The following is a 24,086-nucleotide window of genomic DNA, read 5'->3' as shown; positions in this document are numbered from 1 at the left end:
GTGACCTGTCTCAGCAGTGAGACACGCTCCTCTCCCCTCTTTTAATCTCTGTCCCTGGGGCAGCACAGGCTGGACAGGCCCAGGCACAGGCCTGAGGCAGTGGTGACAGCTGACCATGCATGCCCTGCCCAGGCTGGTGCCTCCTGTGCTCCCCAGCTCACCGTGGCTCTCAAGGAAGGTGTAGAACAGGACAGCCCTGTCCTTAAGAAGAATGGGGCAGAGTGTGTAAGAAAATCGAATATTTAATCAAACCCTCCCACCCCACACAGGTAGAAAAGCCAAGCCCTGCAGGACCATGGTGAGGAGATAGTCACCACGGACCACCTCAAAACAAGGCCCAGACTGACACCAGGGACAGTACAAGCAAGGGGTTGTAGACCAGAGAGGTGCAAAAGTCCTGTAATTCTTCCAGAAGTGGATGTGCTGGAGCCAGGGGTGGTGCTGCGATGTGCCAGACACTGCCAAGGCTCCACTGTGGCCATTGCTGGGATGTAGTGTGGCCACCAGCCTGGCCAGCACCACAGGCCATCATCCTCCACTCTGCGTGGGCAAGGAACTGCTCAGCACAGGGAATGGCACACCTCATCAGGGCAGGCATGGTACAGGCAGGGAAGGGCTTGCCACCACAGGAGTCCTGGAACATGTCCCTCCTGGCCCTGCCCAGGCTCTGGCAGAGCAGTGCCCTCCTGCCAGCGTCAGCCACACCAGACCCTCCAGCCCGTGCTCTTAGGTCGTTTTTCGTTTCTTGGCCGAGGGTCTCTCAAAGACATCCCGCACCCCCGCTGCCTTCTGCTTGAAGAACTTGGTGTTCTGTGCACTCTCCTGGCCCCAGGCAGAGTCAAAGGAGGTGGTGTCCTGGTCCACCAAGTGCGTGTACTTCGTCCGCCCTGAGCGCCCAAAGTTCTTGACCTGGGGAGCAGAGGAACTTGTGAGCAGCTGTTCAGGGGGGATGCAGGACCAGCTCCTCCCCCCTGCCCAGAACTTCTACCCCTTGGCATATGGGCTGGGCACCCTCTGCCAGCATGACACCCACCTGCATGACTTTGGGCAGGATGGTCTTGTTGAAGTGATCCTCGAGGGTCGGAGCACTGAAGTCTCTCTTGTACACCTCCTCATCCTCATCCTGCAGGAGGACACACTTGCTCAGCCTTTAAAGGTTCCAGCAAGTCTTGGCAGCACTAGGAGAAGCTGCCTGAAGGTCATATTGCTGCTCTGCCAGGGCTGCCACAGTACTTGCAGCCCTATGAACTCCTGCTGGAGTGGGGGATGTGAGTGTTCCCCAGGCTGCTTCTCCAGTGGCCCATGCTGAGCTGACTTGGTTCTGGCTGGGTCTGTCAGCCCAAACACCAGCACAGGGACAGCCCTGCAGCTTCAGCCCCATGCTGCCTCTGAAGGCTGGCTCTTGTGCCAGGGCACCCCCAGGGCACCGTGGGAGAGGGGAGGCTCCCCGCAGGGAAAAGGAAAAGGGCCCTGCAGTCTCACACCTGCAGCCAGGCCTGGCCCTAAGCACACTCACCATGAAGAAGGCGCCGCGGTGGTAGTACTTCTGCAGGAATTTGTATTTGCCCTTTACTGCCTTGTTGGTGATGACTTTGCCATTGGCCCGGAGCTCAGCGCGACGCTCCTCCTCTGTCAGGTTCCGCATACGCTCGATCTCTGCCTTCTCCTTCTCCATGCTGGGTGGGAGAGAAGCTCCTGAGACCCTGTGCTCCCACAGCATCTCCTGGGAGAGGCTGTCACCAGCCACCACCTGAGAGCTTACACATTTACCGCTAGGGAGCAAAGGCACCCCGAGGGCGGGCAGGAGGGGCTCTGGGCATTCAGTCCAGCTGGGACCCTGCTGCCAAAGGGCAGCCTGAGGAAAAGGTGCTTTAACTGCCTGTGGGCTCTCAGCCTCTGGTCTACCTGACAATACTTACGCTTCTCGTTCTTCACGGTCTCGTTTGATACGCTTCAGCTCACGGACTTTCCAGGCCTCGTACTCCTCCTCGTCGTTCTCATCATCTGTATCGAGTGCATCCAGTGCTGCCAGCGAGCGTTTGTTCTCCTCCAGCTCCTTCTTTGCTTCCTCTTCTACAATCTGCAGCGAGGTCCAAGCTAAGCTTGCAGCAGTGACTGCCCCCTCCGGCCCCCAGCCCACCCCTCCGCACCTTAAGCGTGTACTTGCGCCTCTCCTCTGCCATCCTCTTTGCCTCCTGCTCCAGCTCCTTCTGCTTCAGAGCTTCTGCTTCTCTCTCCTGGACTGTGATCCGGTCCTTCCTGAAAGCAGGGCCATGACAGCCTTCAGCCCTCCCATGAGCCAGTGCAGTCGCTCAGCCTCTCGCTGGCTCCCACACAGCAGCTGCTTTCAGCCTTTGCCCTCTCCAAGGACAGGTCAAGCCCCGGGGCTCTCCCCTTTCTGGGGACTACCATGTCCTTTTGCCACCGTATGGCCCTTGCCCAAGAGCTCTGGTCAGACTCCACAGCCTGACGCCACAGCAACCCAATGCAACTGATATGGGGCAGTGGGAGCAGAGATTGCTCCTTGCTCCCTAGCTGTGCCCTGCCAGGCTGCGACCATCCCAGCCCACCCCAAGGAGGTGAATGGCTTCCTCACAGTGAGAAGAGACCATGGCAGCAAGGTCTCCTTGGGCCCAAGCTTCTGACTACCACGATCCAGGGCCAGCCCATGCACTCCCATCACCTACTTGCGAATAAAGACCGGTTTGAGACGTGGCTCCATTTCATCTTCGCTGTCCGTGTACTCCTCATACTCGGATTCTGACTCAGACTCTTCTCCAGACCGACCCTCATCTTCCAATTCCATCACTTCCATCTCCTCAGTTTTCCTCTCCTGTGCTCGCTGACGCATCATCCCACGCCGACGCTCGATCTCCTAACGGGGACAAGCACAGAGCAGTCAGAGGCCAGCCCTGCTACCTCTTCTCTCTCTCCTGTGAAACACATGCCATGTCTGGAGTGTTGGCTTTGAGAAGATGCACCTGTCTCTCTGTACAGGGCGAGGCCTCCCCCAGTGTCCCGTTCCATGCCAGGGGATGGTAACCCACCAGTTAAGTCATGGCCAGGTGTGACACTTGTCCACACACATCACACAGCCCACATGTCCATGCAAAGGGCAGTTCCAGCCTGTGCCCTTCCAGCTTTCCTAGGCCCATTATCTGGCTTTGCAAACACACCTCATCATCGATCTCTTCCTCCTCCTCTTCACTGGTGTCCTCCCGTTCCAGGCGCCAAGCTTCTCCCCCCTCCACTTCCGAATCGCTTTCCCCAACCACTTCAGGTTCCACGATTTTGCGGTGTCTTGCCAGCCTGCAAGAGACCCCAGTTAACACACTTGGAACATGAGGGGGCTGCAGGGAAGTGGCTGTTCACAAATCGCTTCTAGCAAGGCCACAGTAAGCACCGGGACTGCCAAACACTGCCAGAACTGATACGTTCTCTCAGGGGGCCACAGTGGCTGGGCACTGGCAGCTCTGCCCTGTCCATGCTTCAAGGCAGAATGCAGTTCCCAATGAGAAGACTCCTTGTTAGTGGAAACAAAACCACAGGAGGCAAACAGCACTCAGTGGTGTTTTTCTGCAGATGACAGAGATGGAAATATCACGGGCTGCAGCAGAGCGCAGCCTGCGTGAGCACACAGGCAGCGTGGTGAGGCTCTTATCACCCTCACCAACTGAGCTGGGAGGCCATGGGCTGCCCAGAGTACATTTCACGAGACACCATCCTTCCTCGCTACCCTGAGCATCAGCATGCAGCACTAATTTCTATTTTGGTGCCTGCTTTTGATACCATCCACACAAACACAGCTGGACATGGGCTGTGCCTGGCTGGAAGGCAGCCCCAGGCACAGTGCAGCGTGGATATGGGAAGTCACAAACACTCCTGCACTGCCTGGACGATGTTCCCAGCTCCTGCCCTGTGCAGTTTCTCCTGCAGCACAGCAGAGCACAGTCCCAGTGCCCCGGCCCCGACAGGCAAAGGGGGCTCAGCTCCTGCCTGCCGCAGCACTCACCGCTCCTCCACATCCTCGGCAATGCGGTTCTGCAGCCGCCGGAGCCGGGGGTCGTTGGCCAGCTCCTCCTCCTGTTCCTCGGGCTCGACCTCTTGCTCCTTCGCTTTCTTGATGAATTGGAACTCCTCGTCCTCCTCCTCCGAGGACTCCATGGGCGCGTAGTCGGGCCGCTTGCCCGACACGTACCGCTTCACCTTCACCTTCTCCATGGACAGCTCGCCTGCGGGCGCCCGGCCGTCAGCGGGGGTCTCGGCCCAGTGCCCCCGCCGCCCCGGCCCCGGCCCCGCGCCCCTCCGGCCACCCCGCTGAACCCCGGGCCCCCAGCTCACCCTTCTCGTTGCGGACGGGCACGGCGCCCGCCGTGGACTGGATCGGCGGCTGCTTCATGAGGGCGCTGGGGACCGACATGGTGGCGGCGGGCGGAGGCCGGGCCGGGCCGAGCCGAACCGAGCGGAGCCGCTGACAACGGCGCCTCGAGCGCTCACCCGGAACCGGAACCTCCGCCGCTTCCGCCGCGACCGGGACCGTGCCGGGGCCGGAAGTGACGGTGGGCCCGCGGTCGCTGCCGAGCGGACCGGGGCTCGGGCCCTTCTCCCGGGCCCGCGTTCCGCACCCCGCGCCGGGCCCTGCGGCTGGGTGGCAGGGGGGGTCCCCGGTGGTTTCGCCATCCGCCTTGGGCCGGGACAGGTTCCGTTCCCTCCCGCACGATGCGGGTTTCCCCCCGAAGGGGCGTCAGGGCGAGGCACCGGCCGAGCGGGCATCCCGCGGCGGGGGCACCGGGCAGCGCCGCCACAGGGCTGTGCTGCTGGCCCGGCGCTGCGCGCGGTGTGCCGTGCGGGGCTGCGGCCGAGCCGGCCGCTGCCGCCACACCGCGCCCAGGGGCACCGCAGCTCCCCGAGCCGGGGGCACGACCTGCGTCCGGCAAATGCCTGTGCCCCGCTGCCCCCGCACCGCCCGAGAAAACTGCGGCTCGCTTTGGTGCACCGGTGTGTGCCCGTGCGCTGTGCCCGCTGCCAGCGCGGCCGCAGGGGCACAGCGGGGGCTCGGGGCCCCGGCTGCTGCTGAAGCCGCGCAGTGGGTCCCTGCAGCGCGGCAGAGCCGGCTGTCCGCCCCTGCTCCCGACAGCCGGAGCCAGCCGTGGCCCCAGTCTGCCCGCTCTGCCCGCCGCCAGCCGGCTCCAGGCGGCCCCAGCGCTGCTGCCCGGCTCCCCCGCCCGGGCAGCAAGGACACACAGCTCCGGGAGCCCTCGGCCTGGCCAGCGCCGGTGGGGCACGGCCTCCGCCGAGCTGCACGGCAAGGTGCGGGGGCTCCCGGGGGTCCCCATGGCGTGGGTGTGCTAAAGTGTGTGGGGAAAGGCTGGCTGCCCCCTGGGGGTTTTCCGTAAGCAGCCGGGTGCTGCCCGTGTCAGCATGTCTCAGGCTCCCAGGAGCGCGGGGTTGCACGGCGTTGGCCGAGTGGCTGGCGCGGGATGTCCCTACGCGCGCATCCTGCCGCACAAGATAATCGTTTCTCTTAAGTTGGGTAAAACTGCGTCACAAGCCACTACAGCCACGTCTGCCACTTTCTGCCTGCTACCTTCTGCTGGCTTCTACGAAGAAAGGAAGAGGAAACTCTTATCTTCCATGAAATCTGCTTGCTGGCAGGGACATTTAGGAAGCAGGGGGGCAGAGCCGTGCTTTAACAGTTCACTGACAGTAGCAGAGCACGTACTCTCATGCTTGTGTGGCAGAGGCCCTGTGGGGTGAGGCCAGCTCTGGCAGCCAGGAAAGGCCAGGGCACATGTGCCTTTCCAATCAGTGCGTCAGCAGTGGAGCACAATCTGTAAGGGAGTGCAGGGACGTGTTTTTGTTTTGATGTCCTTGGTCTGGGCTGGGATAGGTCCCTCACAGCATCTCCTGCAGCCAGTCTAGGGGAGAGCAGATGCCATTTTTGGCAGCAGTACCACCCTAATCTGGTCCCAGAAGTGGCTGCAGAGGTCCCAAGGCCACCATGGAGGCAGGCTCTCTCCTGCAGGACTCCTTGGCCTGTAGGAATGCCAGGGCTGGGCAGATCCAGTTGGATGCCCACGATCTGGCTGTGCTGCAGGCTGCCCCAGGCATGGGGGCAGGTGGGCCCAGTTCCTTGCAGCGCTGGTGGGCTGCACCTGGCATCCTGGCTCACTCCCTGCTCTAGTTCTAGAGAGGGGTGTTCCTGCAGTGCCCTCCATACAGACCCGTTTCTGCTGCAGGCAGAAATGATGCCCTGAGCAACTGAGGCATTGGTGCCTTTATAATCCTACAGCACCAACAGCCTCTGCCAGGAACGAGCAAGAGTGGATCTGTGTGCTTGTTGGTGTGCTTCTGGCCTTTGCACCCAGGTGACAACCAGAGCACCCACTCTGTGTTTATGTTGTTAATGTTGAGGGTTGTCACAGTGTTCCCACCTGGTGAGTCCTGTGCCACGTGGCAAAGAATAAACTTTAACAGGGCTTGGAGGAACAGTTGGCCACAGCTAAGAGGAAGCTTGGGGATTGCACACAAAGCAGACACTGTCCCATTCATGTGAAGCCAAGCTAAAGACCTGGGCAAACAGGGAAATGCCTTCAAGCCTGGCTCAGTTCTGTGGCTGCAGGTGCTGTCGGCCATGGCAGGAAGATGCCCTTCACTGTGAAGTCTCTTTGCCCCATGTTCCCTTTCCCCAGTGCAGTGGGTGCTGACATCTTGGCCCTGCAGTGCTTGGCAGTTGGCAGCTGGGCAGCAGCAGATGAGATGCACTTCATGGGGCTGAGCCCCCCATTCCTGGGATGGTGTGAGGCCATGGAAGGCTGGCAGCTGTTCCATGAGTGAGCCTGGAGCATGGGCCAGTTTGCCCCTCAGTGCTGTGCCAGCCACACCTGCTGGTCTTTGGGCTGGGTTTGTGTGTCCATGCTTGTGAGCACCCCCTCCCCAGCCCACTGAAGCCCATGGGCACATGGCATTCCTGCTGCTGGGCTGCAGGTGAGCTCCCAGCCTGGTGTTCCCTGCCCGTGTGTGCGTGTTCTGTGCGTGTCACTTGTGTGGAACGCCCCAAGTGCCACAGGCACCTTATGGACTTAGGCTGGGTAAGGACATCCCTGCCCCTGTACAGCAGGTGATGACAGGGTGCTGTCACAGGACAGGTGATGGAAGGGCATGTCCCACAGCCCAGAGCAGGGGCAGAGCCAGACTAGGCTGTGGATTGATACCTTGACAGTATTATGACTGCTGCTGACAAAGCCTAAGGCAGATAGTTTACCCACCTTGAGCAGCTGCTGTTTGTGTCTGCAGCTGTACTGCAGGACAAGGTCAGGGTGTTTGGGCTGGGCCTGCATGAGTCCCTGCATGTGGCTACAGCAAGATGTTGTGTCTGGGAGTCAGAGATTAATAGAGCTGCTGGAGCCAGCTGGACCCTGTGGAGCACACATCCTGCCTGGGCCACGGCAGTCCCAGCTCCCTGGGCACTAAAGGGCCTGCTGGTAGTATCCAGTGTGGCAGGGATAGTCTGGAGAGCCTCCAGGGAAAGGGACTGCAGCCTTAGCTTTGGGAGAGTGTGAGGATGTGTGCAGGGAGAAGGCTGGACAGCACAGCAGAGGGACTGTGGGCTCCCCTCTGCTGGCATGAGGGGCAGAGCAGGCTGGCCCCTGTGGCTGTAGTGAGAACCCCGGGGGATCCTGGCAGGACGGGACAGTACGACTGGCCAGCAGTAGTGCTGCCGGTTTGCTGGGCACTGCTGCATGGAGCAGCTGCTCCTGCTGTCTCGTGGGCTGCACTGGTGCCTCTGAGCCATGGTCCCCAAGTCTGAGAGGAGGGTTTGTGATCCTGGCGGACGTGCGGCAGTGTGTTTCACCCCCTCCCTGCACCGTGGCTGGGGGCAGGGAGGGGTGCCCGCCAGCCCTGTGAGGCGAGTGGGGCACAGTGGCTGCTCAGATCCGTGCTGGAGCCCCTCTTTGCTCCTTCTGCAGCTGGGCCTGGGGCTGCTGGGACGGAGGTTCTCCTCCCCATCCGTGGCGTTGTGCCACCTGCAGCCAGGTGCTTCCCAACACAGGCATTTTCTTTGGCAGGGCTGTGGGGTCAGCGCGGGTCCCAGGCCGGTGGTTTGCGTAAGAGCGCGGTGCTTCCTGCCTGCCTGCCCCACAGCACCGCGATAAGCCATGGTGACAAGGGCCCTTTGTCAGCTCCTCTCAGCACCGCATGTCACAGGGCTGAGCAGCAGCTCCTCACCTGCCTAGGCACGGCTGCCAGCGCCCAAAGGAGGCATCCAGAGATAAGGTTCATGGGTGGGGCAGGCAGCCCGTGTCCCATCCTCCCTCCACCTCCTGTCCAGACTCCAGCTCTGGACCTGCCCCTGTCCATGCATCCTCCATATAACCCCAAGGGGCACAGCTGGCTCCCTGTGCCCCCAAGGGCAGGCCTGGGCTTGCCAGCTACAGAGGCGACTCCTGAGCATGCTGCAGTGACACTGGGGTGAGTGCTGCCTGTCTGGTGGGTGCTTTCTCCTGCTGGCAGGACCGTGGCCCCGAAGGTGGGTCTGGGGCACCACAGCCCCTGTGGCTGGTGGTCTCTGGTGCAGCACTTGGGGCTGGCTGCCAGGGTCGGCCCAGCCTGCGGCCAGCGTGCTGCCCTGCAGAACTAACCCAGTTTAGCACAGCAACCTGCCCTGTGCTAGATTTTCTGGGCTGTTCTCAGCATCTCGGTTACCAAGGTGACTGTTTCCTGTGTGATTGCTAATGCTTCACAATCTCGATCATGGTATCTGAGTGACTTCCTTTCCTCTGTAAAGAGCACTAGGACCTGCTCCTGCCCCGGGCTGCCAGACTCATCGCAGGTGTGGAGGATTCAGGTCAGTTTGGGTTCGGGTCGCTTTGGTTTATGTTGCATTTGTGTTGCTAATGACATGGTCCTGCGCCCACAGCGGGCTGTTCTTTACAAATGACTGAAGCTGTGTTTCACTTCTCACCTTTTCTCCTTGGTGGAAGTCTCTCTCTTGAAACGGGGCTGATAGATTTTCCTTGTGTTATTCCTTACCAGAGTTTCTCTGTCAGGCTGCTGCACACCGACCTGGGGTTGCAGCCCCACAATATGGACTTAATAGGAAGTGCGATTCCCGCAGCCTGGCTGGGAAACTCTCTACTTCGGGGTCTGCCAGGGCTGGAACAGGCTAATCTGGCGGGGCTCACGTCCTGCCAGCCCCGTGTCACAGCACAGCACACCACACCACTTGCTGCAGCAGGTGGGAGACTGGGCATCTTCTGCGTGCTCTTCACTGCAGCCACCCTTACAGTCCCGGTCACTGCCGCGGGCCCATGGGGGTTTCGCGGCTCTCACAGCGCAGATCCGCCTTTTCTGCCCGGGCTGGCACAGGGTACCCCCGGTGTGGCAAGGACAGCCCCGTGCTCGGCTGCAGGAGAGGCCGTGCAGAGCCCCGGGCCGTGCCCGCTACTGGCGACGGGGAGCGGCCCCGATAGTGGCGGTGCTCCTGGCGGGCGGCGCGGAGGGGTTGCCGGGGGTCCGTGCCGGACCCGGCGATGCAGCACGGGACGGGAGGGGCGGGCGGCGGTGACGGCATCCGGCGGCGCCCGGCAGAGCGGCGGCCGGGCCGGGCCGTGCCGAGCCGTCCGGGCGCCCCGCGGCGTGACGCGGCGCCGCCGACAGACGGGCCCGGCTGCCGACGGGACGGAGCGGAGCGGGCAGGCCGCGCGGTAAGGACGCGGGACCGGCATCGGCCTGGGCTGGCTCGACCCGCCGGCGACCGCGGTTTGACAGCTGGGGCGGCCCTGCCGGACGGGCTGGGGCCGGGGCGAGCGGCGGGGCCGCAGCCGCTGGGCAGCCCCAGGCTTAGGGCGCCGGCGGCGGGGATGTGCGGGCCCGGCGGTCCCCGGCAGCGAGTGGGGGGCCGGGAGGCCGCTCTCGGAGCTGCGGCGGGGGCAGCCGGAGCCGCCGCGGCCGGGCCGTCCCGGCACGCGGTGGATCCTGGCCTCGGGTCCGGCGGGAAGGCGCCGCGGGACCCGGGCTCTGCCCCGGCGGCCGCGCGGTCCCCCCGTGCAGCGGGCACCGCCGGGGCGGGACGGCTGCTGGCGCCGCGACCAACGAGCTGGGGAAATAGCCCGGCCGTGGGGCCAGGTATTGGCTCGTACGCTGGTGGACCGTGGCACATAGTTTCATAGTTTTCCCTTGTGCCGTACTGTGCTGAGAGCCTTGCCAGTCTGGCACCCGGGGTCCGGCGAGTGCTCGCGGCTCTGGGTGCTTAGCTGGGGAGATCCGGCCTGGGGCTGGCCGAGGTGTGGTCACTGTGCCAGTCTGCACTGTCTGTGCCGTAGCCTGTGGCGGGTCTCCGCCGGCTGCTCGGAGCTCTCCTCTGGCAGTGCCACAGGCTGCCAGCTCGCCGTGGCCACTTCTGGACGGAGGCGGATGTGGCTCCTCTGGGCACTGCCAGCTCTCACCTTTCCAGCTGTCTCTGAAGCGTGACCAGATATTCCAGGGTCCCTCTGGAGCTCCGGGTGTGCAGCTCACCCTGGCACCATCATGTTGTGGGCTCCCTTACACTGGGTGGGTCATTCCCTGCTCTTTCCCTACAAGTTCCTGTGTTTGCCGTCCCACAAAGTGTGAGCTGTTCCTGGGCGTCCCTAGGTTTGTGCTGGAGGTGACGGTGTGCCCCTTTTCCTGGTCCTGGTTCCACCAGGTTGCAGGGATGAGTCACACCCGTCTCACCATGTTGTGCTCCAGAGGAAGGGCAGAGCTGAGCTGCTGCTGGTGACAGGCAGTGCAGTGCTTGCCATGGCTGCCGGGCACTGCCTGGTCAATGGCTGTGGAAATGAGAGCCTGTGGGTTTGCTAGAGATCAGGAGCTCCCCTTGGCTTTTCTCCTTCCAGTGTCTCAGTTTGCTGGGATTTCTGACACAGCACCTGGGGACATCTCCTTTGGTCTCTCCTGGGGACTGGAGAGGCAGGCCTCCCATCTCAGTTGCTCCCAGCTCTGTACCCAGATAGTCCCATCCCAGCTGGAGCAGGGGTGGTGGCAGCAGGAGGCACAGCAGTCTCTCTTGCCTTGCCTCTCCCCTCCTTTGGTGCCCTCCTCTCCTCCTGGTTAATTCCCTGTGTTTATAAGCAAACATTGTGTAATAGGCAAGGTAAACAGCATCTCCACGCAGGAGCAGACATGTGGGCACACGGCCAAGCCAGGCGGCTCCTCGCTGTCAGTGTGCCACGGGGGCAGCAGGTGCTGTGTGCCAGGCCCCCTTGCCCAGTGGCTGACCCACGTCTCAGCGTGGTGCAGCCTGCCCTCCCGAGGTCTGAGGCAAGGTGCCCTGGCATGACCTCTGTCCTGTCTCTGCAGATCGTGCTTCTGTCCTGGATGGTCTGTGCCTGTGCTTCTGTGGGCTTGGCCCCATGTGGGCTTGGGCTGAGCTGGGACCAGTAGGGCACAGAGGCTGGTGTGCCTCGGAGTGCTGACGCTGGGAGGCTGCTGGACCTGCTCCTCCCAGGACCCTCCTGCTCCTGGGACCCTCCTGCTCCCCAGCTCGAGGAACCCCGATACTCTGATGGATCTGAGGCCCTGCTCGCTGCTGTTGCTCTGGACTCTGGTGGTTGCCCTCACTCTCCTGGACCAGGAGGTGCTGGCCCAGCATATTTACACCAACACCTGGGCTGTGCTCGTCCCTGCAGGACCCCAGGAGGCTGACAGGCTGGCCAGGAAGCATGGCTTCGTCAACCTAGGCCCGGTAAGTCTCCTGCTTCCCTCTTCTCACTGAACTAGTGTTCTCTGACATGGTCTGGGCGGGCGCTGTGCTTAGTCCCAGAGCTGGCTCGGGGCCTGCTCTTTTTGGCAGCAGGGGCACTGTGTTTGTGCCTGTTTGCTGTGGCCTTCCAGCATCTGCTGCCTTGACTCGATGGTGGCAATTACCTGTATGGAGCCAGGTTTCCTCCTGCCACTGGGACCGCCTGGTGACACAGTGTGGCACACTGCTGCATGGGGAAGGAGGAAAAGCCCTAGAATGAGGAACTGCACTGGAAGTGCTGTGTGATGATGGGAGGGAAGGCTTCCAGATTCCACTGTTGTTCCCCACAGCAAGCTGCCCAGTGCAGCAGCGCCTCTGAGCTATCCCCAGAGGGGTCTGATAGCAGCTGTGTATTCTTACTCCTAAACTGTCCTTGACAGAAGGTGTGTCAGCAGGTCCCCCCAGCTCTCAGCTTTCCCTGCTGTCAGCCAGGGACCAGGCAGTGTGCGTGGCTGTGCTGGGAGTGAGCTGTTTCTCCGGGAAGGAAGTGCAGGCTGAAATCCCAGAGGAAATTGCACAACTGGTGGCTGTGGTGTCAGGACCTCGCTGTGAGCAGCTGCTGGAGCAGTGGGAAGGTGGCTGCTGCAGGAGCCAGCGGGACCCAAAAGGAGCCCTGCATGGGCACTGGGTGCTCAGGGCCCTCTGGGACTTGTGTCATAGGATGAGCTGTGGGGGTTGTGGCTGGGCCTCAGTGAGGGTGTCCGTGCTGGGTGGGCAGTGGCATTGCCTTAGGCAGCTGCTGTTGGTGTGGAAGTGGTTCAGAGCAGATCTCGGGGGAAAGAACTTGTCAGGCCAAGGCAGCCGCCATGCATAGGGGACTGGGAGAGTGGCATGTCCCACCAGCCTGGATCTCTGATGGACCCCTTGGAGTGGGGATGGGGCTGAGGTACCATCAGCCTGCTCCTGGCAGTGCTGCTCATCATGCTGTGCTGCCTGGTCCCAGGCCTGGCTGCCAGGGCCAAGGGGCACTGGTTCTGTGGTTTCATCTCCACAGTGCAGGGCCTTGCACTTCAGTTGAGAGCCCAGGCCTGTCATGAGTTCCATCCCTGTGAGCCACAGAGCCACTAAGGAGGCTCTGTGCCAGCTCTGCCCTTGTCTTCTCCCTGCACCGTGGTTCTATGCCTGGAGGCTGGCACCTCTTCCCCATCCCTCCCCAGTGAGCCTGCCCTTGCAAGCAGAGCCCCACATGTGCAGCAGCCCAGGCTGTGGCAGGGCTTCTGGTCTGGGCATGTTTTCTCCCGTTCTGGAGCCTGTCCCACTGTCTGCGTTGCAGGACAAGGTTGGGCTGCCCAGGGCTTTGCAGACGGGTCGTGACGGTCCAGTGGGAAGAGCGCGGCTGGAAAGAGCCTGGCTTTCCCTTGCAGGTTTCTGGATTGCTGCTCCTGGGGGTGTGTGCCATTGGGACAGGATATGCAGCCAGGCTGGGAGTGGGGGGACTGGGTGCATGTGGCAGTGCCCCAGTAAGAGGGCCCCAGTGTCCTTATCTGAGAGGATCCTGGCCTCAACCTGGGGTCACTGTCCCCAAAGCTGTGCTTCCTGGCATACCTGTGGCTGTGCTGCTGCCTGTGGAATGGGAGCCAGTGGCACCTCGGGCAGAGGGCCCATGACTGGCTCCAGTGGCCTTGGGAGGGCTTGAGGGAGGACAGTGGAGGGTCGTGGGTCAGAGGTGGGGGCTGCATGTGGCAGTGAGGTGGGTGTGTAGGGGTTTGCACTGCTGGGATTGTGCAGGGAAGGGGGCACAGGCATTGCTCCCCACTGCTGGGTCTGGGGTCACTGGGGAAGGACACTGATGGTGCCATCCCTGGGCTGTGGGAGGGGTGGTCCTGTCTCCCACACCACTGGGCTGCAGGTCCAGCATGTTGCTGCACTCCCGGGGCCGTGGTCAGACTAACAGGCAGCCTTCTAGCCCTGGGGCTGGCTGGGGTGGCTGTGAGCTGTGGCCAGGGGTCGGGCAGCAGCACTGAACTGGCACCAGGGACACGTGGTGCTGGGGGGTGGCTTTGTCCTTGCTGAGGACAGGGACAGTGGAGATTACGGTGGAAGTGTGTGGGCTGGCTGGCTCCTGGCTGCCACCACAGTGTCAGTGCAGACCTAATCCAGGTGGATGACCAGTCAGAGCTGTGATCTGTGTGCAGGAACAATCTGGGCTCTGTCCATTCCCCCGGAGGGGGTGAGGGATGGTGAGGGAGGGCAACCAGCCTGCAGCTTGCATTCCCCCACCAGCTCTGTGCAGAGGCTTTGTACCTTGACACCTCCTCAAGGGCTCCGAATTGACAGGCATCCTGGGGAACACGGTGTGCCAGAGGAACGGGTCCAGGGTTTGGGAGGAAGTGTGTACCTGGGAGAGCCAACTGCTGCCCTGGGCCTGAGGGTGCTCAGCTGGGTGCACTGTGCTCGGCCCAGTCTGCCCAAATTGGCAGCGCATCTGCAGAGCTCTAATAAGCTGGGGAGGTTTGTTAGCCCCAAACAGACTGTTTTGGGACAACCTGAGATGGAGGAGGGTGAGATGTCCCCATATTCCTACAGCCTTTGCAGCCCAGCCCCTCCAGCTCTGGCACAGGCTGGGCAGCTGGGTCCTGCCTGTGGCCGCTGCCTGGGCTTTGTGACTCACAGGGGGCTGGGTGCATGCTTGTCCTTTCTCCCCAGTTAGGGCAGGCTGCTGGGCTGGGCGGCCAGGGTGGGGCCACTGTCTGTCAGCCCCAGGATATGCGAGAGGGGATGCGGAAATGACAGCACTGGAGAGGGTTTGGCGTTTAAAAATAACCATCTGGGCAGCAGAATGGCCTCCTGGCCCCACCAGCTGGCCTGGATTCCTGTCCTGCCCTAGCTGGGCTGTGCTGGAGTCCCAGTCTGGGCTGTCCCCTCGTGGCAGTGGAGCTGGGGTGAGGACAGCACGGCTGCTTGGCAGTGGGAGCTGGACCCCGCTGGGGCTGGATGCCTGCATGCCCCTTGCTCTGCCCCACTGAAACTGGCTGTGCCTCAGGTCGAGGCTGGCACTGGGTGGGTGTTCCAGTGGGGCACCTGGGGAGAAGCCAGCAGCCTGTGCAGAGGCTGGTGCAGACCCTGCTCTGGCTAGGACCACCTGGAGTGTGGGGCCTGGAACCACTGGGACCTTCTCCAGGAGGAGCTGGGTGGCACTGGGAGAAAAGCAGTGTCCTGAGTCTGGTGTCTCTCACAGGCTGACTCTGAAAGGCCTGTCCCTCTCTGCCCCTGCTTGCCTGGGACCTTCCTGCTAGGGCAGCAATTTTTTTGGGCAATGCTAGACTTGCTGCCATGTGGGGACCTGTAGGAGGGTGAGGTGCACAGCAGCTGCATTTCTGCTGCTCCAGGGTCTTCCCAGCTGCCACAGCTTCTCACAGGAGATCCCGCCCAGAGTATTGGACATGATACCAGCCACTCTGAGCTGGGGGCCCAGGCTGTGCATGGCAGCCCTGGAGCTCAGGATTGCACATGGGGTGTAGAGAATCGGGGAGACCAGGCTGTCCCGTCTGTGCCACGAGCAGCGTTTCTGTGTTGCAGATCTTTGGTGACTATTACCACTTCCGTCACCGCGGCGTGGTGAAGCGTTCCCTGTCGCCCCACCAGCCCTGGCACAGCCGCCTGGCCAGGGAGCCGCAGGTACGAGCGAGGAGGGCCTGCTTGGCCACGGGCCCTTCACAAAGGCACGTGAGCTGGGCACAAGACAGGGCTGAGCTGCCTTAACCTCTCCTTGGCGGAGGCGGGTGGGAGCCCACCGCGTGTCTGGCAAGGGCAGGGGGTTGGTGGAGCCAGCGTCATTGGCCTGTGGGTTGCTGCAATCCCAGGAGAACCTCTGTCCCCAGGAGAGCTCAGTGCACTTGTACGCAGGACAAGGTATGCGGGGCAATAAACACATCCCAGAGCAGTGGTGTGTGTGGGGGCTGCTGTTTTCCCCATCCTCTGGCTTCAGCCCAGGCCCTGGAAGGCGTGTGGTGTGGCGTGGCAGCTCTTGGCAGCCCATGTCTCAGCAGAGCTTGGCACTCTGACCGTCCCGCTCCACTGGAGCACAGCCTTAGCAGGGCACGGCCAGGAGGGGAGCCTGGAGGGGCAGACTAGGGGTGGCAGTAGCTCTGACAGGTCCAATACTCTGCCAGGCCAGAGCTGACTCTGAGCTTCCCGGGGAGAGCCCCTCCAGGCGGGCTGAGGGCTGGGGTCATGAGGAACTCATGGCATGAGGGGTTGGCAGGGCACCCCACACCTTCTCTGCCCTCAGGTGCAGTGGCTGGAGCAGCAGGTGGCAAAGCGCAGGACCAAGCGAGACGTTTTCATGGAGCCCACGGACCCTAAGTTCCCACAGCAGTGGTACCTGGTGAGTGTCGGGTGAGAAAGGGGCCTGTGCTCCTGATTGTGGCTGCAAGTTTGGGGACACAGATGTGGCAGCCTGGGAACTGCTGTCAGGCAGCAGCTGCTGCTAGGCTGGCAGGAGGGAGGAGGAGGAGAATGGGGAAAGCCTGGGGCAGCCACCCAGTGCTGTGTTGTGGGAACACCCCAGGGAGGAGGCTCTGCTCACAGAGCTGTGGCTCCTGGCTGGAGTGCTGGGGGGGGTCCAGGGCTGGACTAGGAGGTACAGCATTTTGCCTAGCCCAGGAATGGGTCCCTGCCTCTGCATGATTCCTGAAGCTTGGGCACAAGCCTGATCTCTGCACAGGGTGCCTTGTCTGTGGGACTCAAGCACAGGCTGGGGCTCAGTCTTGCTTTCAGAGCAGCCCTTGTCAGCTAGTTGTGCCCAACCCTGTGCCCAGGTCCCTGGGGTTCCTTGTTACAACCCACAGAAGAGCGGGGTGAGAGCTGGGTGGGGTTTGGGAACACACCCATCACAGTGGCTGTGGCTGGGTGCGTCTCCTAGTGCCAAGGCTTCTCTTGGCAGTACAACACAAACCAGCGGGACCTGAACGTGCGTCAGGCCTGGGAACAGGGATACACGGGCAAGGGCATAGTGGTGTCCATCCTGGATGACGGCATTGAGAAGAACCACCCTGACCTGGAGGCCAACTATGTGAGTTTGGGTGATGGTGCGGGGCGGAGTGCCATGGGGGCGGTCTGGGTGGCTGTGTCCATGCAGGGCAACCCCAGAGCTGTGAGGTACAGGGCTGGTGCCCACCATGATGGGACATGGAGAAGGGATTGGAGCCTGCCCACCTGCTCAGCCTCATGCCGTGGCGTCCAGGCATGGAGTAAGGGCAGTGGGGCTTGGTCTCCAAGTGTCCAATTTGTCTTCCAGGACCCAGAGGCAAGTTTTGATGTCAATGACCAGGACCCAGACCCGCAGCCCCGCTACACGCAGATGAATGACAACAGGTGAGGCAGGAAGGAGGGGTGAGATACAGAGCCTAAGGGTGCCAGGGATTGGTGCAGTGCCACCCCACATGGGCTGCTGGAAGCCGTGAGGCTGGTGGCGTACTTCTGCCCCATGGGGAACCCTTCAGCTCCCTTTTTGATGTGAGCAGCATCCTTTTTCTGCCCAGAGCCAGTGTGGGCTGTTCAGTGTCCTGGCTCTGGAGCAGGAGGGCAGATGGAGGAGCCTTCACTGGCTGCCTGGTTCGAGGGGACAGGAGGCAGCCCGGGTGGGCGTTGCTGGGGCTGCAGCTGGTACTGACCCCTGTGCTCCTTGCGCCCTATATGAGCATGCTTTGTCGTACTTTGGTTGCAGACATGGCACGCGCTGTGCTGGGGAAGTGGCTGCTGTGGCAAACAACGGGATCTGTGGTGTTGGCGTGGCATACAACGCCAGGATCGGAGGTGGGTAATGCCCTGCTGGGGACCCTGGCACTGCTGGCTGCAGCAGCCCTGTGACAGCCCGTGGCACAGGGGGCAGCAGGGCTCTGAGGGTTCTCCCCAGCAGCACCGTGGCCGCTCTGCCCCAGCTGTGACGTTTGCTCTCTGGCCCTAGGTGTGCGCATGCTGGATGGGGAGGTGACCGATGCTGTGGAGGCCCATTCCCTGGGCCTCAACCCCAACCACATCCACATCTACAGTGCCAGCTGGGGCCCTGAGGATGACGGCAAGACTGTGGATGGCCCGGCCCGGCTGGCAGAGGAGGCTTTCTTCCGTGGGGTCAGCCAGGTGAGGAGGAGGGTTTGCTGGGGGAGCACTGGCCTTATTCCTCCCCTCAGGTCTCCTTTCCCTCTGCCTGCCCTGGTTGTTACCCTGGCACTCCCTGGATGAGCCATCATCCAGCCCATCTGTAGGATCAGGCTCTCTTAGTTTTTCTTGTTCTTCCTGTGTGATGGCTCTGAGTCAGGACTCCTCCCATGTGGTGTTATCTCACCACTGTGAGGGCTTCTGTGTGGGATGCTCTCTCCCTGCTCTCCCAAGCCCTCTCCTGAGACTTTTCTGGTTTTGTGCCAGCTGCTCACCCTAACTTCCTCCACCCATCGTCCCCCACTGTCCCTTTGTGCTGGCAGTGTTGCCTGCCTGGGGAGCTGTGTCATGTTCTGCCCAGGATTCCTTACAGAGGGATGCATGTGGTGCATGCTGACTCTGTCACATTTGGTGCTGAGATGTGGCCAGGACTGCATTGTGGGCTCCCGCAGCTCTGCCAGGCACTGCAATCCCATGCAGACAGAGTCAGGCCAGGGGACTTCTGAGCAGAAAAAGACTTGGGCTCCTGGAAGCCTCACATTGTCTGGGCCTCCTGCTGCCTGGTGTGTTACCCACTGGGACAGCCCTGGAGTCTCTGCCAAGGTGCTGGGCACCCTCCATAGACACGTGGTGGTGAGGGTGCCCAGGTTGGTGGGCTGTGACTGGGGTGTCATGCTGTCCCCTGTGTCCCAGCTGCATCTGCTCTGTCTGTTCGACTCAGGCTGGCGCTGCCCACTTGTCCCCAGCTCCAGCCTGGGGTTTCCTGTGTGTGGCAGTGTTGGTGCTTGCCCTCACCCTGCCTCTGTTGCTAGGGCCGAGGCGGGCTGGGCTCCATCTTCGTCTGGGCATCTGGGAATGGGGGCCGTGAGCATGACAGCTGCAACTGTGACGGTTACACCAACAGCATCTACACGCTGTCCATCAGCAGCACCACCCAGTACGGCAACGTGCCCTGGTACAGCGAGGCCTGCTCCTCCACCCTCGCCACCACCTACAGCAGCGGCAACCAGAATGAGAAGCAGATTGTGAGTGGGGGCTGCTGCTGTCCGCAGGCCGGGGGCTCGGGGGTGGGATGTGCCTGCAGCATTTCCTGCCCTGGCACTCCTCCTCGCAGGTGACGACTGACCTGAGGCAGAAGTGCACTGAGCTGCACACCGGCACGTCGGCCTCAGCACCCCTGGCCGCCGGCATCATCGCCCTCGCCCTGGAAGCCAAGTAAGGCATGGACAGGGGTGGCTGTGGCAGCCCCGTGCAGCAGTGGCACCTGGACCTGCCTGGGGCCAGCAGGAGCTAGCACTGACCCGAGCTCCGTGTCTCCCTGTAGCAAGAACCTGACCTGGCGGGACATGCAGCACCTGGTGGTGCAGACCTCGAAGCCAGCTCACCTGAATGCCAATGACTGGGTCACCAATGGCGTTGGCCGCAAAGGTACTGGGGGCTGGGTGGGACTGGGTCTCCCACTCCCACATCTACCACTGCCCTTGGGGTGCTGGGGCAGAGTGCCTGGCAGCCCTGTGGGATGAAGGAGGCAGGAGGGCCCAGTGAGCATGCAGCATGGCCAGGCAGACATCCCTCACTGGGTACCCCCAGGAGCAATTCTGACCCCCTCTTTGTCCACAGTCAGCCACTCGTATGGCTATGGCCTGCTGGATGCTGGGGCCATGGTGAGCCTGGCCAAGAACTGGACTACGGTGGGACCTCAGAGGAAGTGTGTCATTGACATCCTTGCAGAGCCCAGGTATGGGCTGGTGAGCCCAGGGGAGGATCACTCTGCATCTGTTCTGCATGGGAGCTTGAGAGCCTCTGGGCCCAGAGCAGGGAGTGGGGAGAATCTGGGGGACTGAAGTGCTGCCGAGACCCTTGGAGCATCCTCCTGCTAGAGCCTGGGGAAGGCACCTCCAGCCATCCAGCTCTGACGCCACTGATGAGCCTCCCCGCTGCGGGGCTGGGCCAGTCCATGTGGGCAGCCTGGGGCGCTGCGGTTGGGGTGCAGCCAGCACGAGTCATCCTGGACAGAGGGGCTTTTCAGGGGGCAGACAGAAGCTCCTTTGACTCCTGCTTGGCTGCTGCTGCCACGATGCAGCATGTGCAGTCTTGTCTGTGGCCAGGGCACTCCCTAGGGGCTCCTGGGTGGGGGAATCATGTTCCTGTGCATGAAGGGAGCTAGTGCTGGGCCCTGCCCTGACCCCCCTGGGGAGCCAGCCCTGTGTGGATACAGCAGGCACATCCTGTGCTGGCACCAGGGCCGGCATCGTGGGGGGAGCAGCCACGCGCCAGCAGCAGGATGGGGATGGCTCTGCCCATCCCGTCCCTGGCTGGGCCGTGCAGGGTGTAGCTGGCCTGTGGTGTGTGAATAAAGGGCCTATTCAGGGCTTGTGTGCAGTGGCGCCTGGGGAGGCAGCACCGGGCAGCGCAGTTCCCTCCCCTCATGCCCAATAGCTGGGGCACCCCTTGTCCTGCCTGCACCCATCTGGGAATGGTACAGTGGTGGTGGCACTCTGACCCACTGCAGATTTGATTCCCACTCTAGCTGTCCTGGTGCCCAGTCCCCAGGACAGCCGCAGAGCCCCACGGCAAGGAATGGGGACTGTGGTATGTCCCCCTGGTCTGGGACTGGCCTCACACTTGCCTGTCCTCGGCAGGGACATTGGGAAGCGTCTCGAGGTACGGCGGAAAGTGGATGCCTGCCTGGGGAAAGCCAACTACATCAGCCGGCTGGAGCACGCGCAGGCCAGGCTGACGCTGTCCTACAACCGCAGGGGGGACCTGGCCATCCACCTGGTCAGCCCCATGGGCACCCGCTCCACCCTCCTGGCTGCCCGGTAGGTGCTGGGCTCCGGGGTGCCCCAGACAGGCCCCTGGCCTAGGCTGGCCCTGGTGAGTTTGGGCTGTGTTGACAGCCACATCTTGCCTCTGTTGCTCAGGCCCCACGACTTCTCGGCCGATGGCTTCAATGACTGGGCCTTCATGACAACACACTCGTGGGATGAGGACCCCTCCGGGGAGTGGGTGCTGGAGATTGAGAACACCAGTGATGCCAAGAACTATGGTAGGGGTGTGCTTCCCCATCCACTGCCTCCCTGCAGGTCTGGGATGTGAGCTGTGTGGTTACCCAGCTTCCCCCCCCCGCCCCCGCCCCGCTCCTGAGCTGAGGGGCCAGTAACATCTTGGATGTTTTGGGTGATGTGGCTGGGGAGAGGCTGGATTGGGCATGTGGGATGGTGCTGCAGCCCCTCTGGGGCAGCGGGAGTCCAGGCAGAAGGAGACCCCATGCCAGCTCACCTGACCCCCTGCCCCTTGGGAGTCCTGTCATGGGCATGAGTGGTCTTGTGGCACCTCTGTGGTCCTCACCCTGCATTGTTGCAGGCACGCTTACCAAGTTCACGCTTGTGCTGTATGGGACGGCCACCGACTCCCCCAGCCTCTCCAACCAGCTGGAGAGCAGTGGCTGCAAGACCCTGACCCCCAGCCAGACCTGCGTGGGTGAGTATGGGGACAGCAGGGAGGGAATGTGGGCGCAGGCAGCCCCCAGCCCGTGCTGACCCTGCCTGTCCCACAGTCTGCGAGGAGGGGTACTACCTGCACCAGAAGAGCTGCCTGAAGCACTGCCCTCCTGGCTTCGCACCCGGCGTCCAGAGCACGCACTACAACCTGGAGAACAGCGTGGAGCCCATTGCACCCCACCTCTGCCTGCCCTGCCACCCCTCCTGTGCCACCTGTGCGGGACCTGGCCCCAACCAGTGCCTCACCTGTCCTGCGCACTCCCACTTCAGCAGCCTGGACTTCTCCTGCTCCCACCAGACACAGAGCAGCCGTGCATCCCCTGCCCTGGCAGATGGCGAAGGACCGGCTGAGGCCCCCCCTCCTGTCAACTTGCCTGTCCTCATCGCCAGCCTCAGCTGCATCCTCATTGTCATCATCTTTGTCACCATCTTCTTGGTGCTGCAAGCACGCTCAGGCTTCAGCCTGCGGGGTGTGAAGGTGTATGCCCTGGACAGCGGGATCATCTCCTACAAGGGGCTCCCCTCCGACATCTGGCAGGAGGAGGGTCCCTCTGAGTCGGACGGTGAGGATTATGAGGCCCACAGCGAGAGGACTGCCTTCATCAGAGACCAAAGTGCCCTTTGATGAGCCCTCCTGCCCCTCCCTCCTCCCTGCCCAGCACTGCAGGCCTGGGGCAGGTGAGGCTGAGGGGCCCTGGACTCTGCCCCTGTCCCCTTCCTGCACTGCAGCAGCCCGGGGCTCCCACCCACTGGCACCATCCCTCAGCCCTAGTCTGGGTGGCCAGGCATGGTCCTGCAGGCACCATCCCCAGCACAGCACCGTCCCAGTCTTGCACCATCTCTCCTGACCCTGTGTCCATCTTGTGCCCCATGCCAGGGTGTTTGGTGGCAGTGGGGCCTGACACTTCCTGGCCTGCACTGGCAACAGTGTCTCCCACGCTGAGTACACGGTAGCTGCTTGGGGTCTTGTGCGTTCTCCAGCGTGGGCAGCGTGTGAAATCCCTGGGTTGCCATGGCTCAAGTATGGGCTGGCTGGGGCAGGGGTGGCTCTGCCCCCAGGGCTGAGCCCAGCCTGTGTCACAGCATCCCTCTGCCCCTCCCACCCTCAGCCCGTGCGGAGTTGCATCCCAGGCTCAGTTCATTTTGTCTCAGCTCCCTGCCACCTCCCCTGGGCCTGTCTGCTTCCACCCGTGCCCTTCGACAGCAATAATGGCCAGGCCTCAGCTGCTGCTGTCCACTGCCTGCCCATCCCACCGCCGCTGCCTGCAGCGGGTAGGAGCCCTGGCACCGGGGAGCATCAGGCTGGGCGCTGCCTGACCCTGTGCCCACGGCACAGCCCACAGCCTGGGCAGGGACCTCTCGCACAGTCCCTGCTTTGGGGGGCTGCCTTGGGCCCCTTGTGTTCTGCCCCCGGGGAGGGCTGTAGGTGCTGCTGGCTGGGACTGTCAGGTAGTGCCAGTGCCAGCACTGCCCCAGCTCTGCCTGCGTCCTGCCTGTGCTGGGCAGTGCCCAGCATTCCTGCAGCCCTAGCCCCCCAACGTGCCTTGCCCCCACTTGGTGACAATCTGTTCTGCTCCCCGCTGGAGCCCTTCCCCTCGCTGCCCCTTCCCTGTGGGCTGGGGGCCAGTGCCACGCGCCCCTCTGCCATCTGCTGCCGCACACCGGGGCCATGGTGCAGGCTCCCACCTGCGCCAGCCGTGGATGGAGCCACTGGCCAGGGGCCACAGGACTATTTTTCTATAACGACTTTTTGGTGCACAGTAATTTTTTCTTGTAATTTAATCAGCCGGGAGCTGCCTCCTGAGCCTGTTTTTAATTTAATGGATGTGGATATAACGCTAGAGAGACTGAGTTATTAAATGTTCAGAACTATGCAAACCAGCTCCGCTGCCTGTGCTCTGTATGCCGTGGGTGCCCCGGCTGGGGCAGTGGCCTGGCCGTGGGCCTCAGGGGCAGCCAGATCTGCTCTGCAGCTGCGGGGGTGGGCTGGAGCCCTGCCTGCAGACCTTCCCCCAGGGCCAGGGACTGCCCTTCCCTGGCTGTGGGCAGTAGCCAGTGCTGGGCAGAGATGCAGTGGGGACAGGCAGGGGATGTCCCTCACCTGAGCGAGGGGAAACAGCTGCTTATGGGGACGTGCATCGAGGGCAGTTAATTCAGAAACGGGCTGCATGGGGGTGTGTGTGTGCGTGTGAAAAGCCGGGGGACTTAGCAGCCCTTTCCTACAGCATGAGGCTCAGTCCCTTCACCACAGCCTGGGGTCTGGCTGCAGCCCCTGTGTCTAGCACCACCCTGCAGCCCTGGTGCAGGAATGGCCTGGGACCCACAGCTGCGGCCAAGCTGCAGACACAGCCCACCCCAGCTTCACCGAGCCCCACAAAGGAGCTCCAGGCTCCCACGAAGCCTGTCGGGGCTGCGTTCCATCAGAGGCAGCTCCTCTGCGGCGTCCCGCAGCCTCGCTGTGCCTGGGGCCGCGGCGGCTTCCTGCGGCCAGGAGCGAGGTCCCCGTGGCATGCACAGCCTGCAGCGCTGCCCCGGCTCTTCCTCTGCTCCCGAGGCGGGGCTGGGGGCGGGCAGCCGTCGGCGCTGCCGAGCAGAGCTCTTGCACTTGCGGTCAGAGGCAGAGCCGCCCGGCCCTGACCGCCCGGAGCGGCCTGGCGCAGGCGGGAGGGGACCCCCGCTGCCCGGGGGATGCTGAGGGGATG

At 62.6% G+C, this 24,086-nt stretch overlaps 2 protein-coding genes across 5 annotated transcripts; one reads left to right on the top strand and one right to left on the bottom strand.

Annotated features, from left to right (window-relative positions):
* Nucleotides 1-222: 222 nt before the first annotated feature.
* MFAP1 (microfibril associated protein 1) lies at nt 223-4,535 on the bottom strand. Its single transcript, XM_039723193.1, has 9 exons — nt 4,342-4,535; nt 4,013-4,232; nt 3,177-3,309; nt 2,688-2,875; nt 2,151-2,259; nt 1,920-2,080; nt 1,517-1,676; nt 1,034-1,123; nt 223-909 (listed from the first exon to the last, which is right to left on the bottom strand). The coding sequence occupies exons 1-9, from the start codon at nt 4,418-4,420 to the stop codon at nt 727-729; spliced, it is 1,323 nt and encodes a 440-aa protein (XP_039579127.1). The 5' UTR covers nt 4,421-4,535; the 3' UTR covers nt 223-726.
* A 5,074-nt stretch (nt 4,536-9,609) lies between these two features.
* Nucleotides 9,610-23,265, top strand: FURIN (furin, paired basic amino acid cleaving enzyme). Of its 4 annotated transcripts, XM_039723179.1 has the most exons (16): nt 9,610-9,707; nt 11,341-11,725; nt 15,302-15,400; nt 16,014-16,109; nt 16,668-16,796; nt 17,022-17,098; nt 17,451-17,539; nt 17,691-17,863; nt 18,694-18,906; nt 18,996-19,096; nt 19,206-19,309; nt 19,502-19,619; nt 20,524-20,703; nt 20,806-20,930; nt 21,248-21,364; nt 21,441-23,265. In XM_039723179.1, the coding sequence occupies exons 2-16, from the start codon at nt 11,546-11,548 to the stop codon at nt 22,007-22,009; spliced, it is 2,370 nt and encodes a 789-aa protein (XP_039579113.1). In that variant the 5' UTR covers nt 9,610-9,707; nt 11,341-11,545; the 3' UTR covers nt 22,010-23,265. The 4 variants fall into 4 exon arrangements, with proteins under 4 accessions (XP_039579113.1, XP_039579114.1, XP_039579115.1 ...); XM_039723180.1 differs by lacking the exon at nt 15,302-15,400; XM_039723181.1 differs by lacking the exon at nt 16,668-16,796.
* Nucleotides 23,266-24,086: the final 821 nt, after the last annotated feature.

This window comes from Passer montanus, unplaced genomic scaffold (assembly GCF_014805655.1).
Source record: "Passer montanus isolate IOZ18808 unplaced genomic scaffold, ASM1480565v1 scaffold5, whole genome shotgun sequence".
NCBI lineage: Eukaryota > Metazoa > Chordata > Aves > Passeriformes > Passeridae > Passer > Passer montanus.
This window is presented reverse-complemented; position numbering and strand designations above follow the sequence as displayed.